General features: G+C 48.0%; 2 protein-coding genes across 2 annotated transcripts; one reads left to right on the forward strand and one right to left on the reverse strand.

Annotated features, from left to right (window-relative positions):
* Positions 1 to 269: 269 nt before the first annotated feature.
* Positions 270 to 1,815, reverse strand: LOC117903257 (coronin-6-like). The gene is made up of 2 exons (XM_034815160.1): positions 946 to 1,815; positions 270 to 884 (listed from the first exon to the last, which is right to left on the reverse strand). Exons 1-2 carry the CDS (start codon positions 1,813 to 1,815, stop codon positions 270 to 272), a joined length of 1,485 nt encoding a protein of 494 aa, XP_034671051.1.
* A 5,634-nt stretch (positions 1,816 to 7,449) lies between these two features.
* Positions 7,450 to 12,225, forward strand: LOC117903258 (chondroadherin). Its single transcript, XM_034815161.1, has 2 exons — positions 7,450 to 7,706; positions 11,035 to 12,225. The coding sequence occupies exons 1-2, from the start codon at positions 7,584 to 7,586 to the stop codon at positions 12,223 to 12,225; spliced, it is 1,314 nt and encodes a 437-aa protein (XP_034671052.1). The 5' UTR covers positions 7,450 to 7,583.
* The last annotated feature ends 1,135 nt before the right edge of the window (positions 12,226 to 13,360 follow it).

Consider the following 13,360-nt stretch of genomic DNA (forward strand, 5'->3'; position numbering starts at 1 on the left):
TGCGATCGGAGCGAGCGGCCAAGCAGCCTTCAACCTGCTCCTTGTGCCTTACCCTTGCCGAATGCCATCTTTGACCTTTTGGCCAATAACTCAAGCAGCAAAAAGGCCGCAGACAAATTGATCAAAGTCAACGCTGGACGTTGGCAAAAATCGGAATACAAAGCAGACAACACGGGCAGCCAATTAGCAAGCAAAATTGCAATTTGCTTAAACATAAATAAAACAATTCAACACAAAATATATGAAAGAATGTGCAGCATGGCAGCCACTCATTGGTTTTCCTCGACAGGAACCTCCGCGACAGCCGCCTGCTCCTCACCTTGAGTGGCGCCCAGCGAAGTGATCAAGGGTCCATCAGGAGTGTCACATGGCATAGAAACTTTGAGGGTCACTCTTTTTCTAATGCAGGGATCCTGAAACCACGTCTTGTTTTTAACTTCTAACAATTTCTTTTTGGCCAATAAAAGTTGTCGTCTGGACCATAGTGCATGGGCAACCAAGTCTTGCTCCTCGGAGTCCAGCAGCTGCTCCTGTGCCTGCTGCTCCTGCCGCTCCTGCTGCTCCTTCGCCTCAGGTGGGAGCAGCGCCTTTGGGCTAGTGCCAGTGTTGGCCTTGGGGGCACACATTTTGGGTTCAGCATTCTGTCCGCTGAACCACTCGACGGCTGTAATGGCTGGGGTGGCCGCAAACAGCTGCTCTGGCAGCTCGTTCGGCATCGTCAACGACATAATCTCGCAGACACCTTTGCTATTCAGGCGAAAGATCTTTCCCAGCTCCCCGTTCGGCAAGTTGCAGCCACGTTTGGGCATCAGGCAGACGCCACGCTGCGACTCCTTCGAGGCGATTGTGTTGATGTAGTGCAGAAACGGCGGCTTGTCCGTTACCTGTGTAACGTGTGGCGGAGGTACAGTTGTGCTGCGGTACAGTCCCGCAGCTTATACTCACCTCATAGCAACGCAAAATGTTATCCCCGCGTCCGCACAGAAACAGCAGACTTGTGTCCGCATCATAGATGGGAAAGAGCAATCCAATCTGCGAGTCCACATCGACCAGGGCCAGGGGTGGCTCCAGCTGCTGCAGCGAACGCAGCGAGTACTGGCGCTGCATGCTGCGACTGTACCCGGTGGTGAAGATCAATCCCTGGCGCAGCACAATTACGCGTGTGGGACGCGCGCCCTCGTGGCACACCGCCGAGCCGAGCAGCTGGCCCGTGCGTGGCTCGAGGACACGCAGCATTGTGTCACGGCAGCTGGTCACCAGCTGGGATCCATTCCAATTGAAGCACGCACTGTACACCAGGGCCGGGTGCGCGTCCAGCAGCTTGAGGACCTGTCCCGTGCCCACATTCCAGATGGCCAGCTGATTGTCCGAGCCGCCGGTGACCAGCACATTGAGGGCCGACGGATGCCACAGCACGAGGCAGCAGCGTCCTTTGTGAAATTTCAAATCAACGACAGCCCGCTCGAGTGGCTCAGACAGTCCGGCATCGGGTATGGCCCAGACACGTGCCACACCATCGGTGGAGCCCGAGGCAATAATGTTATCGTTGTGCGGACTCCAGGCAATGTCCAGCACCCAGCCGCCATGTCCGCTCACTGTCGGATAGTCCATGGGCAGGGGACCCACACGGGCGCAGGGTGTGACCACAAACGAGCCACCGCCCACCGACTCCACAATGATGGCCACAAATTTAGGATTCACCGCGCAGATGGTCGCGTCCCAGCCGAATTTTGTGACGCGCAAATTCTCATAGCAACACTCGCGGCTCAAAGTGCGCGCCTGTAGCTGACGGAATTTTGAAATAAACTTGGACATTTTTTTTCACACTGTAAAAAATATTTTTTTTCTCGCTTTTGGGAGCTGGATATTTGGAAATTTTTAGGCTGTGCAATCGTTGGAAGCTGTTTGGTAACTGAAATTTCCCTGCGACAATTTGCTCTACACAAAAGTCAGGGCAGAGCTGATCCCGTGCTGAGTTTTGGGGGTCCGTTACTCCGTTGACAGGCAAACAACAGGGCTGCTTGGTGTCGTTTCCCTGTGTTATTTTTGCATGCAACTGCTTAAGGCTGTCCCCGTCTCAGGTGATGTGTAATTAAGTGCAAGTTCTCGACTCAATATTTACTGCAGCCAGTAGTCCAGTGACAGCGCCCACTGCCCCTGTGGCTTATCAATCTCTGGCCATCATCATTGCTCGCTCATTGCTGCTGCTGCTGCTGCTGCTGCTGCTGCTGCTGCTGCCCTCTCTCTCTGTTGACAAACATTTCATTATTTGATTAGTGACATTCTGCACAGGCATTTGGGTGAAAAGATAAGGAATGCACATAGCCATGGAGCCAGGCTGGGCAAACAGGAACCGGGCCTGCACAGGGACTGGACTGGACCCACTGCTGTGCTGGTCACTGGGCAAAGGGCCAAAAGTTGCAATTAAATTAAGGGGCTGGCAGTGCTCAGGCTCTGCTGATCTGGTTCCCAGCTTTGAGTCTATCATTAATGAAGTGAAATTTAAAGAGCTGCCGCCCACAACCCATGCCACAGACTGACTGATGGCCGCCACCCAACTGCCCCTCGTGGCATGTGTTCTTTTTGTGATTTTAGAAATTATCTTCGGCCAGGTGGCAGCAGGACAATACCCAGCCATGTCCTGTGTGTCCTGCGTGGCAAAATAATTATATTTACTGGCTGCTTTATATCACTTAAACCCCATATACCACCCCCCCATCCTTTGGAGAAACATTTTATATTACGTATACGTAGGAGCATTTGTTTTCTTTGCCATTTGCTTTGTGATTTCGCAATAGTTTCACATTTAAGGCTTAAGGGATTAGCCGAGCATTGGGCAAACGCCAATTGTAAAATTGTTTCGGCTGCCAGACGACTGCCAAGGAATTGCAAGAAAATCGAGTCCATTAACCGCACGGAGCGGATGATCATTAAAGAGTCTAAAAACGAATTAAATGGCCATTGCCAGGGAACAATCAGAGCAAAAGGCATCGAAAAGGAAACACATTCTCATGCATATTCAAGATTTATGCAACATTGAAGTGGCATTTATTTATTTATTGAAATCTTTTGTTATTTTTTTGTGTACTTTTCATTGTTTGCTCAGTTTTTGTCTTAGTTTCCTGAGTTGGCTTGCACTCGGACCATATAAATATAAAACGATAGAGAGCATATTGTTGAAATATTGAACAAACAGTGGTGAAATGTTGTTGAAATGTTGTAGAAGTTTAGTGGAAGTTCTGTGGAATTTCTTATGGATTTATTTTGGAAATATTGTAGAACATTTTTAGAAATATTTTGGATATATTGTAGAAAGATTCTAGAAATGTTGCAGAAAGATTGTGGACATATTGTTGAAATATTGTAGAACAATTCTAGAAATATTTTGGAAATATTGCAGAAAGATTGTAGAAATATTTTGTATATATTGTGTAAATATTGTAGAAGAATTTTAGAAATATTTTAGAAATACTGTGGAAACATTGGGCAAATATTTGTTGAAATATTAAACAAATATTGGTGAAATATTGTTGAAATGTTGTAGAAATTTCGTGGAAATAAAGTGCAAGTATTGTGGAATTTTTTTGGATTAATTGTGGAAATATTGTAGAAAGATTGTTGACATATTGTTGAAATGTTGTAGAAAAATGTAAGAAATAATTTGGATATATTGTGGAAATATTGCATACCTGTTGCAGAAATATTGTGGAAATATTTTTTTTTATGTATTTTGAGGAAGAAGAATTGTAGCAGAATTTTAGAAAGACTATAAAAATATTGTCTTTATTTTGTAGAAATATTGGTGAAACATTGGGCAAATATTGCAGAATTATAGCGGAAATATATTCGAAATATTATTTAATGGAAATATTCCCCATGAGCATTTTTAGAGCAACCAAAAGCGATCGAAGCCCGTTGGTCTCCACACTATTGTTTACCCTTTTTCCCTCTTGTTTTCCCTCTTTTCATCGTTTTAGTTGCTGTCTAAAATGTTGTTTCTTTTTGCTCTCTGTCTTGGCAAGGAAACTTATCCTCTTAATTGGCTCTAATAAGGGCTTAAAGGATTGCACACAAGTCAAAACAGACTGGGCAAATAACGAACAACGGGTTGGGTTTCCATTGCCTGAGTCCCTGGTCCCAGGTCCCTGTCCCACAATCCATTGCCAATCCACTCACCATCCAATGCCAATATTAGAAGCCATCGTATGTTGCCCTTGTTTGGGCTCAGGGCTCTACTCTTTTGTTCGTCTGAGGCTGAGGCTGTGGCTTGGACTGTGGCTCGGACTCCTCCCCTGTGTTAATTCAATAAAATGCTTAATAAAATTGATTGATTAGCTGCGGCAGGGCGATGCCCCGTCCAGAGAGAGACAGAGAGAGAGAGAGAGAGAGAGAGACTATGCCACATGTTTATTCGAATCCAATGATGCCCGGGTTCCTCACTCAAGTGGGATGCTAAGCCCAGACTCACAAGGTGCCCCCCAACGTTGCTTACATCTCTGTATCTTCGTGCCACATTTGAGATTCCTTTTGGCATTGTCCTGATTCTTCCCCACTCACACTCAGACTTCCACCAGACAGAACACATGTCCCAGTGCTAGTCCTGGTGCTGCTCCTAGTCGGAACTCTGGCTCCAGCTCCAGCTCCAGCTCTGTCTCTGGCTCTGTGTCTGGTTCTCTTATTGGTTACACAATTGTCTGTGCATTATTTGAGTTTGTGCCGGCATTTGTTATTTTGCTTTTATCCTTTTTAGCTGGCAGTGGATGGGAGGGAGCCAGTAATGCGATTGCTTGGGGGGCACATAGACTCGTACTCTGTGTGGACTGTGAGCGATTCGCGGATTCTTATCCGACTGACAAGTGCCATGTGCCACCTACACTTCTATATGGATTGTACATGCATTTACTTCAATGATTTCTGCATTGCTCTGCCTGTCTCCATTGCCAGCTGTTTAAACCTCTCTCCCTCTCTGTCTCGCTGCCTTAAGGAATATTAAGGATATTTTGGCAAAATCCCTACCTACACGACTCTAATGCTTAGGCCTGCCCACGTGTCAAACAAATGCATCTTTGAATTGCATTAGGCTCTCGTCTGTCGCTGCTCGCCTCTCGTCTGTCGCCTCTCGTCTGTCGCCTCTCGCTTCGCTCCACTCGTCTGTCGCTGCTCGCCTCTCGCCTCTCGCTTCTCGCCTCTCTGTGTCTCGTTCTAGCTGCTGCTGTGTCCTGTGTCCTGCTCCCACATTTAACCTGTTCCTGCTGCTTTGTTGGTTTCCAATTATAATGTCACGCATTTATGCCTGCGCTTATTTACGAGTATTATTGTGCTGATGCGACACCCACTGCCGCCTGAAGGCAATATACAGGCTAAAGGCTCTGGCCACTCCTTTCTGCCTTCCTCGGTGTCCAATTAAGAGCCGAAGCTGCGTTGCTGCTGCTGCTGCTGCTGCTGCTGCTACTGGCAAGGATTTAGACATGGATCGGTGGCAGGGGCTTGCGCCAGAGTGTGGCAACATCAGGTGCTATGCCGTTCTGGGCAGCTTTCGTGTTCGGACTGCTTGCATATTTGATTTGTGCATTTAAACATTTCAAACAGGCTGTGTCAACTCTGTTCACTCTCCTGCAAGCTCCAAGCTCCAACTGCAACCCTCAGCCCTTCCCCCTCATCATCTACATCTGGCAATGGCAATGGCAATGGCAGTGGCAGTGGCAAGTGCAAGCGACATTGCCTCATTGGAAATTCTCTTTAGAGTAATTTTAGTTATTATATTGCTTTGGCTTTGTTCATCCTTGTTGCTGTTGCTGTTGCTGCCACAGTCTGTTGCCCGAAGCCTGCTGTTGTTGCAGCTGCAACTTAACTCCTACCTGAGCATTATTTATTATAAATGATTAACAAGCAGCTATTTGGAGAGCAGAGACAGCAGGCCTCGCCAGAGTCAAGCGAAGGAGGTGAAGGCTGAGCCGCAGAGCCGTAAACAGAGACAGAAGCAGCGACAGCGACAGCGACGGAGGCAGCGACAGAGGCAGAGGCAAAGCCCGGAGGCAGTGGCCGAGGCCGAGGCAAAGCCAAAGCCAGATCCGGAGACACAACCGGAGGCGGGCAGCAGCTGAGTCAAGTCGAGGCTCAATTTCGTCTCTCTTTCAGCAGCATCTCAATGCGGGCCCCCAGGCCGAGCTTTCTCTCTCTCTCTCTCTTTCTGTCTGCTATGTCACTCCGGTTACCGGTCTTAATCTGGGATATAAATGTTGGAGATGTCGAAGGCTTTAAATGGAAAATGCGCCGGAAAAAGAAAAGGCTCATGCACACACACTGAACTGAAATCAAATGCCAACTGCAGCCAGAGTACAGTAAGTACTCAAAAGTGGCAAGAACATGGACAGAACACACACACGCACACACACACACACATGCCAAGTGCCTGACTGACTGGCTGGCTATCAAAAAAGTTATCCACTCGACACTGTTTGTCTTTGATTGCCATAAAGGACGATGATAACTGTTCATGGCGTGCGGTATTTGTATTCAACTTAAAAAACAGACCGAAATGCAGAGAGAGAGAGCAGTAAGGCTTGGCACGAGAGTCAATCTGATAATAATAAGGGATCAAAAGAGGGTTGAGGATGATTAAAGTTTAAGTTGGAAATGCAAGCGAGTGCTAACTGTACATGTGCATGCATAGTACATACATATTTACATTTTTACATACATACATATTTACATATGTACATACATATTTACATATGTACATACATATTTACATATGTACATACATATTTACATATTTACATACATATTTACATTTGTACATACATATTTACATATGTACATTCCTGTTTAGTTCGATTAAGTCATAGCTTTGAAGTGTCGCAGCAACGAACAATTGCGCTAGCTAACAGCTGCCCTGCCCCTCTTTACTCACTCTCCCGCTCTCACGCTCACTCAATCACTCTCTCCCGCACTCTTTTTCTCTTCCACAGCTAACGGCATGTCTGGCAACAGCAGCAGCAGCAGCAGCAGCAGTAAAAGCGCGGAAGAAGCAGCGTAAATAAATATGATTAAGCTTAAGAATATATAATAATAATAAAAAAGGAAATACAAAAATAAAATAAGCAGCAGCAGAGGGAAAGTTCAAATGAAATAACGCAATATAAAAACATAAATAACGAAGAAGAGTACAAACAAAATAAAAGACAGAAACAGCGCAGCGCAGCGCAACAGAAGCAGAACCAGAGCCAACAACAGCAACAGCAAGCAGCAGCCGAAGAGAGGAAGAAATCACGCAACAAGAAGAAGGAGGGTCGGTGCAGCGCAGCGCAGGCAAGCGAAAGGCGCAGGCGAAGGCGAAGGCGAAAAAGGTGAATCATACATTTGGCCTGCTGCAAAACGTGAAGCAACGGTACAAGCAGCAGCAGCCAAAGCAAGAAGAAGGAGGGAGGCAGCGACAGCGACAGCGACAGCAGCAGCAGCAGCATCACCCCATCCAGTCGTAGTCGGAGCAGGAGAACGGGAAAACGAGAAGAGCAGCAGCCGGACAAGAGAGAATCGAGCTCAATTACGCCGCCAAACTGTCGTGTCAGCAAGAACGTGAAATGTGCAATTCCTGGCTGCTGCTCATAATTGCGCTCTCCGTTGTCGTCTGCCTGTGGAACTCGCAATACACCGAAACATCCAAATCATGCCCAGCCGAGTGCATCTGCTTGTCCCAGACTCAAGTAAGCTTAACAATCTACTTGTACTGCAGTGGTGCGTGTTGCCCGCTAAGCCCAAAACTGGCACACTGGTTCGCATGGCTATGAAAATGTGTTCGTACCCATGAGGACTGCGATCCATTGAGGGCTTACGGCTGCGAACAGCACTACTGAAAGCACATAAATAGTTTCTAGCAATAGTCTTAAGCAATTTTGATATATTTATGCCACAAGTGCCTATCGTGGGTTTTCCCCAAATATTCATTTATTTATTTGTGGGTGAGATTGTCCCCTGTCCCTAATGATTCTCGCTATAGATTTGTTTAGCTAACTCCCTCAATTAACAATTATTCAACACAGAACTCGCGCCAGTGTTGGCAAACGCACTGCGCACCACTGTAAAGTCGCAGGAGTGGGTTTAGTTTCGTTGTGCAGTTGTATGCAGAACCATCATCATCATCAGCGGCATTCGACTCAAAGGCACAGAAGATCTCTAGGGAGTCGGTGGTCAGGCAATGGCCACAGCTGCTCCGGCTCCAGCTACAGCTACAGCTCCGGCTCCATCCCCAACCCATTCCAGTGATGAGCACAAAAATTAAATCGAAAATGCAGGGAAATGGTTATTTTTCTTTTGTTTCTTCGAGTGCCATTTCCCTTGCTCTACTCCTGCTACTCATCCTGGGCAGCTGTGTGGATTTGAAATGCCTTTCCATGCCTTGCCACCGTCACACGCCACACTCCTCCACTTGTTACATTCGCATTCCCCAGCATCAACCATTGCATGCCCATGCCCATGCCCATGCCCATTGCTTCATTCCTCCATTCCCCGCCCATTCTCACAGCCTTTGTGTCTGCGCCTCTGCCATGGCAGTATTCAATTGTGTCCCACGAGGGGCTTGGAGCACGCTTAATGCGCATCCTTATTACCAGTGGGAACGTTGCCATCGTCATTTTTACCAAATTGAGAACTTAAGTGATTTCATTATTCCAGATTATGGACAATGCAATGATTTACTCAGCTCTCTTCCTCTCACCCTTCCTCTTCTCTCTCTCTCCCACTCTCTTTGTGCCGCTTCACTCGGAGCCCTCTCAGGCGCGTAGCAGGCCGTCGGAATGAGTTCAGGCCAGAGGTCTCCGTATCCTTTCGCTACAGTTAACTGTATTTAAGATGCGAAATTAGTTCAGTTCCTACCCCCCACATCTCTCTCTCTCTCTCTCTCACCATGCCAAAGAAAAAAGAAGGCAAAAAAGGAAAGGTAACAAAAGTGTAGCATACTTTTTTGGGTCACTCGCAGTCCCAGCCAGCAACCAGCAGCCGGTTAAAGTTCAGCGAACAATAGACTTTTTAACCGTGTCGCCGCTTGGCCTCGCAACTGCAAAATGCATGGAAATGAAATTTCATTAAATCGAACAACGCAACCGAAACAGGACCGAAAACCAGTGCCAGAATAGAGTTCCCCCGCCGTCCGAAAGAGAAGAAAAGAGAAGCCTTCACCGAACAGCCGAGCAGCAGAAAATCAGAACAGATGCAAACCCCATAGAGTCCTGGTAAATGACAGAGAACTAAAACCGGAACAGGCCATGGACAAGAACCTTAAGAAACCCTCGAAAAGGAACAGAACTCAAACCCAACCAAAGCCAGAATCAGAACCAGAACCAGAACCAGAACGTAATGGAACAGTAGCAACAATGCAGCAACAACAAATAAATAAAATGAAATATATATAAAAAACAGCACAGGGACGGGGACGGGGCAGGAGCAGGAGCAGGAGCAGAAGTGTAAGCGGCAGAGAGTCACAGAAGTCAGTCGCAGAAGTGAAAAGCGAACGGGAAAGAAAGGAAACTTTTAATTCGTTCATTTAAAAAGGTGAAGCGTATGAAAATTGTGTAAACGTCGCGCAAGAAGTGCAGCACCAAGGTGCGGCTGAGCGAGAGAGGGGGGAGGATTCGGGTTGGGGCTGATGTAAGAACAGGTAAGGCAAGCCAAGGCAAGGCACTCCGTAAGGCCATCAGGGGACTGAGCAACGTGACAAGCGATAGACAGTTATGCACTGTTTCCCCCCAAAGATGGGGCCTCAGACACAGACAGAGAGTGAGAGATGGGGAGAGACCCTTGGCTGTTGCGACACAAAGAGGACAGACAGACAGACAGACGGCAGGCTTGGGCCTGGGCCGGGGCTTGGGCTTGGGGAAACGCACACATCAGCACATAATAGTTATAAAAAATGAAGGCCCCACCAAAGCGGAATGGCCAAGAACAAGACGGCCAAAATGGACAACAAAACAATGCTAGACGGTAGTCGGCTGCTTTCGCTCCTCCAGCGACGTAGAAAAAGAATTCGATTTAATTTTATTTTCAGCAATAAAGCCACAAATTCAATTTTCGCGCCACCCATCAAACCAGCAGCATCATACCCCTGCCCCCTGTCATCCCCCATGAATCCCGCTGCTGATTGCCCTACTGCTGTCCGCTGTCCGCTGTCCATTGGCCAAGGGGAGCGGTTGGCGGGAGGGCGGGCGGTGTACATGTCATAAAGCAAGCCAAAAACTGATTAAGAACCAAAACCTTTGATGAGTCCGACGCAGACATAGTGGAGATAGATGGGGCAGGGGCAGGGGCGGGAATGAGAAAAATCAACAACAAAGAAAAAGAGAGAGCGAGGAGCATGAGCTCAGAGCTGGAATAGGGACAAGGACAAGGTTCACAGAACTAATGGAATTTTTTGGCAAATGCAACACAAAAATGGTGTACAAGAAATTAACAAAATAAACTAACTTTAGTGATGGTTTTTGCTGCTAAAGTTGCAAAAGAAAACACATACAAAAAGTGTAAATCATAAAAAAGAGATTGGCCAAGCTGGCAGATTCCCTGCAGCAGGAACAAAAGTCGAAAAAATTGAAAAATTTCCCAACTAAACTGCATTGAAAAATGCAACAAAAAGCAACCAAAAGCGGGCACTAAATGTGGACAATTTTGGGACTTAAATAGAGTTTATCAAAAGAAGTTTGTTTGTAAATTTAAATCACATTTTAATCAATTAAAAATTGGTTAAAAAACCATTGAAAAATGGCTAATCAGTGGCTAATAAATTGATGTTGAACACGCTCCAAATATCCAAAGAAAGTCTTCCAATTTTTCCAGCTCTTTCTGCCCCAAATAATGTATAGAAAATTGTGGAAACTGCCCCAAGTTGTGGCCAAATAAAACGAATTAAATTTACTTGAAATACTCCCTCAAAATATCAGCTCAAAAACAGGCCAAAAGGTGCTCAAATCTAAGCATAAAAATCTACAAAAAATCATAGAACTTTCCAACTGAATGTACTTTCTTTTCGCCACTTTCTTTCCGCAGGTGCTGTGTAACACGGGCGGCCTCGAGCAGATACCGCTGCGCCAGCTGCCGGCGACGGTGGAGAATCTGGCGCTGACCAAGAACAATTTTCCCATCATCAAGCCGGACTCGTTCGCCGGACTGCGGGCGCTCAAGAAGCTCTCGCTGGATGGCAACAATATTACGCGCATCAAGCAGTTTGCCTTCCGCGGACTGCCGCGGCTCAAGGAGCTCTCGATACAGTATACACCGCTGCAGACTGTGGCCCAGTTCGCCTTTGCCGGACTGCAGAATTTGTCCACGATTCTGCTCAGCCACAATCAAATACAGCGGATCGAGGGCAATGCCTTTGCGGGCACATCGAACATCAAGCTGATCCTGCTGACGAATAACCCGCTGATACGCATCGACAGCTCGGCCTTCTCCAGCCTCACGAATGTGGGCCACTTGATACTGCCGTCGGGCATCAGGAGCATCGAGCAGGATGCCTTCTTCGGCATGGATGCCGTCGGGCTGCTCAAGCTGGCCTACATGGACCTCAAGGAGATCGCTCCGTTCACCTTCCGGGGGCTGTCCAATGTGCTGCTGCTGACGCTGCAGGAGTCCGACTTGGGTGTCATCTGTGCGGACGCCTTCACGGGCCTCACCCAGGTGGAGACGCTGCAGATTCTGAACAATAAAATCGACTCCATCGAGGAGCTCAACTTCACCAGCACGGCGGCCATCAAGCACCTGAAATTCTACGGCAATCACGTGCTGGAGACACCCGATCCCAACGCCATCATCGTCGACGGTGTCGACCACCTGCAGCTGATGAACAATCATTTCCCCTGCGGCTGCCACATACACACCCTGCTGGACGGCCCCCTGGCCGAGGGCGCCCACAATCTGAGCGATTTCCTGCAGAAGAACTTTTGCATCTCGCCGCTGGAGGTGAACGGCCGCGTGATGAGCGAGCTGGACATTGACTCGATTGGCCGCTGCTCCGATCAGCTGACAAAGGGCAACTTGGGCAGCTCCGCTGCCTCGCTGGCGCTCAGCATCAACTCCATGTTCCTCATAGCCGCCGCCAGTTGTGTGGAGTGGCGCCAGGTCCGCCAACTGGCGGCCCGACTGCTGCAGCTGCTCGGCCATGTGGCCTGGCGACGGCGAAGGAAACGACGAAAGTGTCAGCACGCACCGCTGGTAGGTAGTGGCCGCCGCCAGGTGTAGTCAGTAAGAAAAATAAGCAGAGGGAAGGCAGCAGCCGCAGCAGCAGCAGCAGCGGATAAATATTTCTGCCAGTTGGGAAATCACTTTAAAGTCTCTCGCTCGCTCTCATCCTTAAATGCAACAGCAAATATTGGGCAAGGCAGTGGCAAAAGTTGCAAATTCCATTCCCATTTCGTTCCGCCTGTGGCCATTTCTTTTCGCCAAGCAATTGAACTGCTTGAAGGCCACTGCTTGAACCGCTTGGCTGCAGTGCACTGCCAAACATCAGTTTTTCGGCTACAATTTCATTGTGAAGAGCTGCTTTAAGTGTGTGTGTGTGTGTGTGTGAGGCTGCAGGGCGTGGGGTGTGCTGCTGGTTTGCTTAGCATACAAAACGAGAAACGGAAATTACAAATTCTATTCACTCGTCCCGACTGTGGCACTCTAATTCGTAGCCAGAGCCTGTGCCAGTGCCAGCTCCAGCTCCATGCCACCCTACGGCAAACCCATTTAGCCTTGCAGCAGACGTAGCAACTTTGATGGAGACGTTGGAGGAGTGCTTCATGGGGCACGGGTCTATTCTTTGGCCGCTTATCGCAAAGGATTTAGATTTATCTAACTTGATTATGATGCTCGGACCCGACTCTCAGCCCTCCGCTGGACGTTTTGCCCAGAGAAAATCATTGAAGGAAATTAAAACTTTGTTTACTTTCGAAGTGTGGAAAAGGGGGAAAAGCGGAAAACACAAGCACAAACACACCGAAAATTTCCATTCAGCTTTTGGGACATTTGCATTGGATTTGCTTTTGCTTTCGCTTCTGCTTTTTCATTGGGTTTTTCGCTTCCTTCTTGGCCACATTAGTTGGCCTATTCACTTAATCAGTTTTTGGGCTAATTGCAGGACCGCCTGCAGCGGCAGCGGATGAGCGCCACTTAAAGACTTAAAGCCACCGGGCAGGCCAGGCGTGTGGCGGTGGAGGAGGGAGCAAGTGGAGGCTCGCCCGTTCGGACGTGCAATTGTCGCCAACAGTTCTGCAGAGTTCGTGTCCAGTGGCCGGCTCTGCGAATGTGGCCAGCTTAACACGTTCCCAGGACATCCACTCGGCAGTCGCAGTTCCCCACTTGCCAGGGAACCACTTGAATGGTGCACCCCACA

Source organism: Drosophila subobscura, chromosome A (assembly GCF_008121235.1).
Source record: "Drosophila subobscura isolate 14011-0131.10 chromosome A, UCBerk_Dsub_1.0, whole genome shotgun sequence".
NCBI lineage: Eukaryota > Metazoa > Arthropoda > Insecta > Diptera > Drosophilidae > Drosophila > Drosophila subobscura.